The sequence below is a fragment of the Dysidea avara genome, chromosome 7, assembly GCF_963678975.1.
Source record: "Dysidea avara chromosome 7, odDysAvar1.4, whole genome shotgun sequence".
NCBI lineage: Eukaryota > Metazoa > Porifera > Demospongiae > Dictyoceratida > Dysideidae > Dysidea > Dysidea avara.
Window position 1 is genome coordinate 1,111,627 of NC_089278.1, and position 11,529 is coordinate 1,123,155.

The 11,529-nt window shown below is 36.7% G+C and overlaps 1 protein-coding gene across 4 annotated transcripts in view; it reads left to right on the forward strand.

Moving 5' to 3' along the window:
* Positions 1–4,627, forward strand: part of LOC136262366 (phosphatidylinositol 4,5-bisphosphate 3-kinase catalytic subunit gamma isoform-like) — a 7,390-nt gene extending 2,763 nt beyond the window's left edge. For all 4 annotated transcript variants that reach the window (XM_066056611.1, XM_066056614.1, XM_066056613.1 and 1 more), the window contains exons 9-33: positions 1–68; positions 119–254; positions 355–421; positions 471–557; positions 607–688; positions 742–851; positions 903–1,101; positions 1,163–1,278; positions 1,688–1,891; positions 1,940–2,000; positions 2,054–2,155; positions 2,207–2,326; positions 2,383–2,477; positions 2,568–2,661; positions 2,712–2,768; positions 2,886–2,995; positions 3,061–3,115; positions 3,165–3,299; positions 3,548–3,658; positions 3,709–3,767; positions 3,824–3,917; positions 3,965–4,066; positions 4,115–4,180; positions 4,235–4,330; positions 4,382–4,627. The exon at positions 1–68 is cut by the window's left edge and continues 29 nt beyond it. In XM_066056611.1, the coding sequence (XP_065912683.1) occupies positions 1–68; positions 119–254; positions 355–421; positions 471–557; positions 607–688; positions 742–851; positions 903–1,101; positions 1,163–1,278; positions 1,688–1,891; positions 1,940–2,000; positions 2,054–2,155; positions 2,207–2,326; positions 2,383–2,477; positions 2,568–2,661; positions 2,712–2,768; positions 2,886–2,995; positions 3,061–3,115; positions 3,165–3,299; positions 3,548–3,658; positions 3,709–3,767; positions 3,824–3,917; positions 3,965–4,066; positions 4,115–4,180; positions 4,235–4,330; positions 4,382–4,573 (2,618 nt within the window). In that variant the 3' untranslated portion in view covers positions 4,574–4,627. The remainder of the gene's footprint in view (positions 69–118; positions 255–354; positions 422–470; positions 558–606; positions 689–741; positions 852–902; positions 1,102–1,162; positions 1,279–1,687; positions 1,892–1,939; positions 2,001–2,053; positions 2,156–2,206; positions 2,327–2,382; positions 2,478–2,567; positions 2,662–2,711; positions 2,769–2,885; positions 2,996–3,060; positions 3,116–3,164; positions 3,300–3,547; positions 3,659–3,708; positions 3,768–3,823; positions 3,918–3,964; positions 4,067–4,114; positions 4,181–4,234; positions 4,331–4,381) is intronic.
* Positions 4,628–11,529: the final 6,902 nt, after the last annotated feature.

Below are 11,529 nucleotides of genomic sequence, written 5' to 3' on the forward strand. Positions count from 1 at the left end.
ATCCAGTTTGTTACAGTATGATGATGGAACTTGATCAATCTTCTATCACTGAAAACTTCTATAAGAAGGTACACATATATTATGTTATATCTATCATGTGCTCCATTAATGTTGTCAGGTTCCAGCTAATAAAATGATTACAGTATTTATCCATGTGTCAAAAAATCTCACAACTGGAAAATCAACAAGAGCTATGACGATTGAAAGGACAACGAATGTCCAGAAAACTCTGACACTTGAGAAGGAATTCAACAGTATGTAAATGACCAAAAATTGTATAAGTAATTGTTAACATGCAATGATCTTGTGTACTGTTCTGATATTAATAAACTATAACACATTATACTATTACAGTCACGTCAACAGCAACAGAAGTCCTGGCAGAGGTTCTCCCTTGCTTTGCTGATCTAATACAATCATGGTACAGGACAATTTTGGTAACTGTTATCATAAAATTGTGCCCTATGTAGGATGGATAACTATGTCCTTCAAGTAACTGGAGAAGAAAGCTACATCACTGGAGACATTAGGCTGCTGGACTTTAAGGCAGTTCGAAGGTAAAAGAATCGATGAGTTTTACAATATGATATGATAAGAGCCACACAGGGCAATATTTAAAAGTGAGGAATTGCATCTCTCAGTTGTCAGTAAACCACATCTCAACAAAGACAATTCCTATGACATCAACGTGGGTCCTGCGATCACGAGTGTTCTAATTATCATACCTATGTACTTCAACAGTGGCCATTGGTTGATCCATTTACCGGTAAAGCTCCTAGTCACCAACGGCTGTGCAGTGACAGTACAGCAATCAATCCTCTTTCTCTATGGGATCTGACCTTTCCATTCAGGTATATAGTAAATATTAATACAATTATTCTGAGTGGTCATTGCATTAATAGCTTCACAATCAAGAAAGTCTCTAATGTACCTCATCAATTGATTGAAAAAGATCTCAATGTTTCAATTCAAGCTGGATTGTCTGTTGGTGGTAAAATGATAACAAACATGGAAACAACTTCAGTTGTTAATTTAAAATACGAAACCATCTGGAATCATAAACTATTGTTTAAGGACACCAACATACAAAGCATCCCAAAGGTATTGTTGTGTATATTCTTTGAAACAAACACTCTTAGTGTTGTATGGGTGCTTGTCATAGGCCACACGACTGGTGATAATAATGATCGAAACTGGAACTGGCAGACCTCGAAAAAGTTCTGTTAGTAGCAAATCTCCTGAGCTCTACTGGGTGACTACATCTCTGATAGATCATAGGTACACACATCACTTGTAGTAATGAATATACATGATACTATTGAGTTGAGCAACCCTATCAAAGGGGAAAATTGTCATTGACAAGGTTTTCTGTTCTTGAGTACTGCTCTTTTGTAACTATAGTAATGACTGATTAGGTATTCAGTGAATTAAGATGTGCTTGTTAGAAAACAGCAACCTATAAAGCCCTAACCTAAAATGGGAAAAGCATTTAATTGTGACATTCCAAACTATACTATCTGTGTAGGATTATATGTTGCTAATCATTCACTATTCTCCTTGCTGCATTAGATCAATTAAGAGACCTTACACAATGATAGTGATGTTGGGCTAGTTAGGAATGTATAGTATCATGTTGTTAGTATGTGAGTGCACGTCATGTACTAATGTTACCTTGTTGCTACCACAGAAACCTCTTAAAGGTTGGAATATGTCAATTACATATGTGGCCAATGAATGGTGAAAACTCACCAGAGAACCTCACAAATGGTCCCATTGCAAATAATCCGGATACTTCTGCTGTGTTGTTAACAATTGAGTTTGAAAATTTTGCACGTCCAATCATTTTTCCTAGCGGTACTCCTAGTGAAATATTAGACTATGCTAATCCAAGGTATAGCTGCTACATATGCATAGATTAATCTATTATGGCATAAAACAGGCCAGATAGTAAGCACTACTCAGATGGCATTACAAAGATTACAGAAGCTATGAGTCCAAGGGTAAAATATTAAGCTGCTACATAACCACCTTAAATAATATGGTTACTTTATAGACTTTACAGTATTACATTCAAAAAGTGATTTGGTCAGACCCTGAACAAGTTGCTGAAACATACGGCTTGTTACAAAGTTTAAAAGAACCATTGCCACTTGCAGTAAGTGTTGTGGCATACTGTTCGTGCTTCAACAACACTTGTTTTGTTTAGGTAGCATTCAAGTTTCTAGACTCTGATTGTCCAGATGAGTTTGTCAGAGCATTTGCTGTTGAGAGACTGAGGGAACTAAAGGATGATGAGTTGATGGGTTATCTACTACAACTAGTACAGGTACTACCAACTGATCCACTAATGATAACATCACTACTATAATGTTCCTGATATAGGCACTGAAGTTTGAGGCCAATCATGACAGTGCTCTGGCTAGATTCCTACTAGAGAGAGCATTACAAAACAAGTTGATAGGACACTTTTTCTTCTGGTAAAATAGTTTGTGTTGAATATGGGCAACAAAACATGTACTCACAATTTTAGTCTCATTACTTGGTAGTTATTAATTGGCTTTAATTAGGTATTCACAATGTGAAGCTCAAACTCCCCAGTATACAGTGAGGTATGATACACTGCTGGAGGCTTACCTTGTGGGCTGTGGAAAAGATATGCTGGTAAAATAAATGAATAAATTTTACTATCTGTTATTGGTCACAATGTATAGAAATGCATTCTAGATCAGATGTCTATCTTATCAGATTTTCAAAGAATATCATTTGAGGTACATATAAACCGCACACACACACACACACACACACACACACACACACACACACACACACACACACACACACACACACACACAGATTCAAGACCAATAAAATGTGGTTTTTGGTAGCTGAACGCAGCAAGAAATCAGAATGCAACAGACAACGAAAAACTGTTGAAAAAACTACTGGTGAAGTATAACTTCTCTACTAAATCAATAACACCACTACATAACCCTGTGTAAGATACAATGTGCTATATATATATATATTTGTTTTGTTTTAACATACAAATTTGTACAACAGGCTGAGAATAGGCAACCTTATACCAGAGAAATGTAAAGTAATGCAGTCAAAAAAGGTGACATTGTTAATCCACAAATTATTATGCTTGAGTAATGTGTATACAGATGCCAATGTGGTTGTCCATGAGCAATATTCATCCAAGTGCCATCCAGCCAGTCCCATACAAGTTGATTGTGAAGAGTGGAGATGATCTACGTCAGGATATGTTGACACTACAAATGTTGACTCTCTTTGACAAGGTCATTATCATTTACAGTGAAACCTGTCTAATCAGGTCACTGCATAAAGAGGTCACCTGTCTAAACAGTCCATTAAAAATTCCCACATGTGTACTGCCAACTGTGTACAAAGTGACCTGCATGCTTAATGCAGCCACCTCTTAATGAGGTCAGAAAATTTTGTTCCAATATGATGACTGCATGGAATAGACTGCATGGAATAGACAGGTTTGACAGGTTTAGATGTTTACTCATTCATTACTATACAGATATGGCAAGAAGATGGTCTGGACTTATGTCTGATTCCCTATGGGTGTTTGGCCACTGGACCTAACTCAGGAATTATTGAAGTGGTCAAAAATGCAAGGACTGTGGCTGATGTGAGTAATTATTGTTGCTTTCAGTAATTTAGATGTGGTTAAACTTTCAGATATCTGGTATAACAGACAATACCAAGTTGCTCCAGTGGATTGAAGACCAACAAAGAGAGTAAGTTATTATGCGTATATGTATGGAGACTGTCTGAAAACACTTTCTAAATTTAGTCGATTTGGAGAGAAAAATCCTGAATTATTTCAGGCAGCCATTAACCGGTTCATTCGATCATGTGCTGGATATTCAGTGGCAACATATGTTTTGGTATGACTGATTAGTTGAGGTAGTGTTGATGATATCTTAATGTGTAGGGTATTGGGGACAGACACAATGACAACATTATGGTGACCACATCGGGTAACTTGTTTCATATTGACTTTGGTCACTTCTTAGGACATGTCAAATACTTTATGGTAAGTAAATTCAGTACCATATATGGCATGGTAAGGTTGTCTAAACAGAGAGTTAAACGAGAGCGGTGCCCTTTTGTACTCACACCAGATTTCATTCACGTGATGGGAGGAGAGGTAGCTATATATTTTTGCAAACATACGTAGGGTATTTGTGTTATGCAATTGCAGACAAGTGCTACCTTCTTCCAATTCAAAAATCTCTGCTGTAGAGCATTCCTGTCACTGAGGAAACATGCTGACTTGATAGTCAACTTGTTCTCAATGGTAAACACTCACACACTACATGTACAACTGGTAACACACATTCTCCATTAGATGAGATACACCGGTATTCCTGAGTTGACGTGTGTGGAAGATTTAGAGTACCTCAGAGATGCACTGATGGTTACTAAAGATGACACAAATGCTGAGAGAAGTTTTGAAAAGTTAATCAACAAATGTATCAGGTTGGGATGGACTGTCCAGATCAGCTGGTGGGCACACATTGCAAAGACAAGAAACATGTAATTTAATTTAGAAGAGTATTTAAATTACTACTGCAATAATTATAATCATTACTGACTACAGTCAAACCTCTCTGTAATGGACACCTTGGTCATGGGACACCCAGAATTTTTTTGCTCTTTTATGCTGCAATATAGAACGGATTTTACTCTTTAAGAGATAAAAATGTATAAAGCCAGACTTGTTGGGACCAAAATTTTGTCCTTATATGGAGGTGTTTTACATTGTGTCCTTAATACAGACAGTTTGTTAGTAATTGAGAAACTACATACAAGCAACTCCACCATAGATCACTAATTGGTACCTGTGATCTAAATGATATGTAAAATCCGAAGAGGATTATCTGAAATCTTTATGTGCAAACATGAACTCACACCACTGAAGCTACTATAATGACAGGCCTATCCTAAACAACTGCTACACAAAACATAGCTAAACAGCTTGGAAAGAAAATGAGCAACTACAAACTTAAAGCAATTTAATTATAAACATATAGGGGATTGTGACCATATAGGGGATTGTGACCATATAGGGGATTGTGACCTGGGGTAGAATTTTAAGCACTTGTCATGCAGGGCCATAGCCAGACTTTCATCTGGGTAGGTTCTTTTAGAAGAAAAGTGGACCTTTTTCGAAGCCCTTTTTATATGGATTACATTATGTGAAACTAGGGAGGTCTGGGGGCATGCCCCCCAGGAAATTTTTGGAAAATAGACACTAAAAGGTTGAATTTAGTGGCATTTCAGTCACTAAAATAACAATTTTTAGGTAAGCTCAAGACCAACTATTTGGATGACATCTGGGAAATATCTCTACTGCTACTGTAATTATATCATCTGTGATTATACCGTCTGTGTCTATAATATATTGGAATGTCACAGTGAATAAGAATGGGAAAGATTGAGCGCTCTGTTGGATCATGCATTGAAGCATGGATGCTATTTATGGGCTCTGCATGGGAGGGGCTTGCCCACCAAAAATTTATACCATGAAAGTTCTAGTTTAGACAACAAATATGGTCTTGTAAACAAATTAAGTAGTTACATACAGATTTTAAAAGAAAATGTAATTGTGACTGTTCTATTAGAGTGATTGTTCTATTAGGGTGGTTGACTGCTCTATTAGAGTATCTCAATCTTAATGAGCTAGCTACTCGGAGCACTTAATTTAACTTCTTATTAGTGATATTTATTAAACTGGAGCTAATGGACTTTTGCTACTGAAAATTTGGACTTGTATACTAAAATTGTGGACCTTTTTGCTAAAATTGTGGACCTTTTTACTGAAATTGTGGACCTTTTTCCCAAGAGGGCGGTTCTTCGAACCCCCCGAACCCCCCTGGCTACGGGCCTGTCATGCTGTATTCCATGGTAGAAAGGTAAGCTGAAAGCCTGATTTCCAAACTCTCGTCATAATAACTACGTATTGCATGTGTGGAAGGCAGTTTCCTTTAAATAAGACTATGCAAAATGTAGCTAAGGGAATTTTGTATTGAAGATGTAGTAGACCCATGGTGTATATTATATAGTCACGTATATGTTTGACTTTTTTCCTTTGTGTGTTTGCATTTTGTAATGAGTTTTCTTCTGGGACATACTTTAGAATGGGTTGCATGTTTGCTATTTTGTTCAAGCACCATTCATTGCCAAAGCTGTTTCTCCCATCTTTAACCAGTGCCCTTGTAGCTATTTGCCACACTTGAACCACCTTTGTATCAACTTTATTTTGTTATTGTAATAGATGCTGGTACATATGACTGAACAGTTATTATGTTACAATGTGTTGACAACTATAGCAGAAAAAGTTTTACAGTGTGTGTAAGTCTTGCATAATATTTAGCACATAATGCTATGGCATTAGACAGAAATACATGGAAGTATTATAGAAACTAGAAAATTTTCTCCATTAGTCATCCACACCAAATAGATATATCATCTGGTAGAAATTAATGTCTGGTTGTGTATATATCCAGCACTACTATTAATAGTGGTAGCTATCAATAATATTATGATTTAATGTAGTTTGAAGTTTATTTCTTGTTCAGATATACCACATATAGCTAAGTAGATATTTTTAAAGGTAATTTGTTATGGATTTTGTGGTTTCTTTAACTGTCCACAAAATTTTCATCCTTGAAAATTAAGATTAACTGTATACCATAATATATACCATAATATAGGTACATAACCTGAATTAAATAATGAGTGATCCATCTGTGAAAATTCTGAAATTTGCTAATCAATATCACTACACGGGTCAACTGGTCTTCATCATCTTACAATGCAACTAGACACATAGTATTAGTCAACCTCCTAATATCTGGCATAGTATGCTATCAGACAGCATGATGATGTGATGATCAGTTAGGAGCCACTCACTACCTATTTGAGTTCTCGTATATGCAGTATTCGTGTTTAGCAGTAATTACCCTCTTCTTGTAATGGTAAGATACCTTGTACTGCTTCATTTCTATCAGTGCAGAAGGTGTAAGTGAGGTGACAGCTTGTTTCTACTATGAAGGAGATATGGCTTCATTCATTATCAAGAGTTCATAATTTTGTTTGGAAGAATCAGGGGCGGATCCAGACTTTTAAAAAGGGGGGTTCCACTTTGGAATTGCAACTTCAACCTAGCTGTAAGTTGAAGACCAGAAAAAAAAGTCATCACCTGCTGACAATAGCTGACCCTCACCATAGATGCCCTCACCAACTATATTTAACTAGATACATAGCTTGCTACACTGCTCCTCAAAAGACTACTGTGACTGCTCTATTAGAGTAACTCGATTTGACTGTTCTATTAGAGTATCTCGAGTAAGAGAAGCTCTTTCAAAAGGGGGTTCCATGGAACCCTTTGAACCCCCCTGGATCCGCCCCTGAGAACTGTCAGTATAGCCTGTACAAGCACTCTGAGTTAAGTTCACCATTGGTGATAGCTAGAACTGTTGATTGGTGTTGATAAGGTCAAGCCTTTATTCTTTCAGGTGTTACTTAAGGGTATTTCCTGAATTTAGTCTCTCCCTCATCTCTTAATATTATATAACACTCTTACAATACCAAATTTCATGACATCAGTTCTGACAATAATTCTTACCCATACATACATAAAAGCTTAATTATTAGGTTCACAAGCACACCGAGAGGCAGATGTGAGGTAGCTTGCAATTGTAATTGTAGTGAGAGATATTATATCAATTATAACAACAATGAACAGGCACAGCACTACACCATTACCATTTACAATTCAAAAAGGTCTTATTACTACTTTATAGTGTTAATTAACTATTGTTCTGTATGGCCGCCTGTCTTACAGAGACCGCAAAGATTATCAGGATACTAATAACCCATAAAGTACGTATATTGAAGAAGAAACAGCAAAGGACAAGATGTAGCAAGAAACCCATTTATGGTCATTTCTGGCTACTGTTTTGTCTATAACAAATAGAAAAGTTTCTATTATGCTCCACATTGTAGCTACTGCAATCCTTTAATGTTCTTGCATACTGACTGTACGGACCATACTTGGATTTGAGGAGATTACTGTAACTAATTATAACCTACACGTAACATGACATGGAGGACAGACAGCTTGATTCATTGGGAGATACTGAAATAAAAGTACACAAGCATTAGGACTGCTTCAGGAAACAACATTTCAATCTCAGCTGCTATAGTCTATACGGTATACACTGGAGTCTGCATATACCATATGGGGTGCTTATAAAGAATGTACCATTTCTGATACAACAGTTCTTAAGCTTTCAGCTATATAACCTTATATCTCTATACTTAAAAGTATTTTAGTGCATTCATATACGTACAAGTTGAACTGTACATCACTATACCACAGCCAAGCATGAATTTATTGGAAACTGTGCCAAGATACACAAATATCCTAAAATTTACGGACTAAATTAAGCATAAGCTTCAATGCTTCAGTGTAGGCATCAGATTCAATATCTTGGGTGTGAGAGTGTGGGGTCCCCAGGTTATACCTCAGATTGTGAGAATCTCACCAGAGGTGTGACATGGTTAAACAGAGATAGGTTGGAATGCTTGGGTATTCAGTTTCTATGGTGTATATAGAGCAGAGTTTCATGTGATGTCACAGGTGCAGTGTTTAACTGGCATTTGTATAACTACGTGCTAGAAAAATTGTGTATTTCATTGTCCTGTTGTTGTGGAGTGACTTACTGACTACCAGCCAAAGTATTATGGTATTGATAGTTGCTCAAATGCCAAGTATAGAAATTCTAATAAAGCAATAATTTCCTCAGTGTTCGGGTACTAGATGATAAACGCATCCATGCACTGAACAATATGTCCAAGAAACAGACTGAGTTTGACCGTCAGTTTAGCCATATGCATAATGCTCAAGATAATTAGCACCGCTTCTCATGTGATACCAAGTATTTAAATGAGAAAGTGGCACTGGATCAGAGCACTAGACTAACGGACTTAGGAGCAGACCACAGTGAGATGTGAGGGATAAAAGGAATGGAGTATTTCAACAGTCTGTCACCAACAACTGTAACTAGTTATATTTTTAATGTGCAACTGGGACATGTGTCCATGTGGATACATGAAATAGATAGAACAAGTGACTGATCACTGTGAAAGATTTTGGTACCTACAAAGGATGAAAAATGTTAGTATATTCCAAAGTGTAGTAGCATAACTGATGGAGGAAGAATGTATGTATGTACAGAAGATTAGGCCACATTAATAGTTTGTCATTCCCTTTCTTGTCACATCAAAAAAAAAATTTGCGCTTTTGGTGGCTGAGTGCAGCGAATCAGTACCTTTTAAAAATTATTAACTAGCTAGCTAGTAAGAGCTGTCTAAGAAAATTGCATTCTAACTAGCTAATTCAGCTATCCAGTTAATAAGAAATAAAAATTCACCTGCTCTGCTGCTTTGAGGATGAGGAACTAAAAATTAGCATATACAGCATGTAATACAGTAGGTGAATAGATAGCAAGCATATTGGTGTACAATCACACAGCAATTAATAGTCAAAGGACACATTTTCCGTATGTTACACTTGTTCTCTCCATCATGCATGTTGATCAGGCTTCAGGTTGAGAGCTAGTGTAAGCCACCATTTATCAAAAATAAGCATTTACCACAGCAACACACATGTAAAAAAATTTCTTAGTATCACACAAAGGACATTATCTTTATATGGACATTTTTGGATGGCATGTATAAATATTCATACTGAATACCACACAATGGACATTATTATCTATGTATGGAATTTTGGATGGCATGTATAAATATTATAGAAATGTGCTGGTGTGATTTACTTACGACTTGGTACCCAGAGAGACCAAAGGCTTTGAATTAGTCCAAACTGGAAGTACATACACCACCTAAAAATGTCCATATAAGATAATAATGTTATTATATGGAGTTGTGTTTTGGCATGTAGTTTGTGGTCAGCTTGTTTAAGGATAGTTGGTTGCGTAGTTGGTCAGGCTTGTTTGAGGATGTCAAGTTTTGTAGCGGTGTATGTGTAACGACATATATTACATGTGTTTTTGTGTTTTATTTATTTAATGTTTTATAACATCAGTGAGTGAAAATTACATATTACGTATCAGTTTGCATGAGCGTCAGAAGTACATGTGGTGTTGAGGGTTAGGTGGAAATTTGCGCTAGTCTCACCCCAGACAATGGACTTGCAGTCTGGGGGGAGACTAAACTTGTGCCAACTGCCCAGACTAATTACTTACTGCATGCTTGTAAGCTGTGTGCAAGGACAGCTCACAGAACTCTTACAACAGGGGGAGGGTACAATTAATTAATTAATTCTTTGACAGCTGAATTTCTCCAAAGTAAATGTTATATGGACCTTCACATACGATTTAATACACTATGGAATCTATATTATAATTATTCACAATTATTTGTTTGTGATTGAGAATAGAGAGGTTGCTACAAATTTCAAATGCTTAGCAAGGACCAATAACTGCTTTGAGCATTCAGCAGGATGGAATAATCATTGTCTTGTATTTTGTATCGTAGCCGCAACTGGAGGCCAAGTTCCTGAAGTCACCATGGTAAGTCAGAGGAAGCACTGACACAATTTAACAGACTTAGTTTTGCTTTTCTGGAGACATGGGAAATGCCTGGGCAGGATATTACAACACAGGTATTATAATAGCACTCCTGGGAAAATTCAACCATTTCTTTAGAAAGTGATCGAGTGGCAATACTGAGATTCATGCAAGCTTTGAGATGGACCAACTGGAGACAGCATCAACACACAGGTGCCGAGAACCAGAGTAGTGAAATTATATAGTTTCTGTAAATTCATAGTTTATACTTGCTCTGAACAGGGATTGAATCATGCAGTTGCAATAAGCAAGCCATTCAGTCAACATGCATGCACTTGCTTGCAGCCTTCTTTGTAGCTAACACTTATATATAGTAGCTAGGAGACATCAATTAATTTTCCCAAAAAATTAGTATGTCCTTCTATGATGAGTCTGGTTGGACCCTTAGATAGAAGTGGAGAGTAGATCTTGTGGAATGACTTTGGCATCATCAAAAAGGAAAGAAGCACACTTAGCTAATTCTGGTGCTGTTCAGTCATGGTCAAGTTTGATTAATGCAGAACAGACTTATGAACATCAAAGTCACGAGAGATTAAAGCCGTCACATCATCAGCATATAAACCTTTAAGGGAGTGTTCCATTGAGTCAGCAAATTTTAAAGATGCGTGTTGGCCTAAAGGCAGGTTTAGCTGCCATCTGGAGACACAATAAAAATAGTTTAATTTGGTTAGAATAGCTAGCTATGCAGCTAATAGGTAAAATCGAATTAAAAAAAACTATTGATTTTATTCAAAATTCTCCTACCTTATTCATGTGTGGAAAAAAAAATTACAGCAAATTCCATACAGTAGATTTCAACCATTTTTATGCGCATGCGCTGCAGACTAATTCGCGGCGC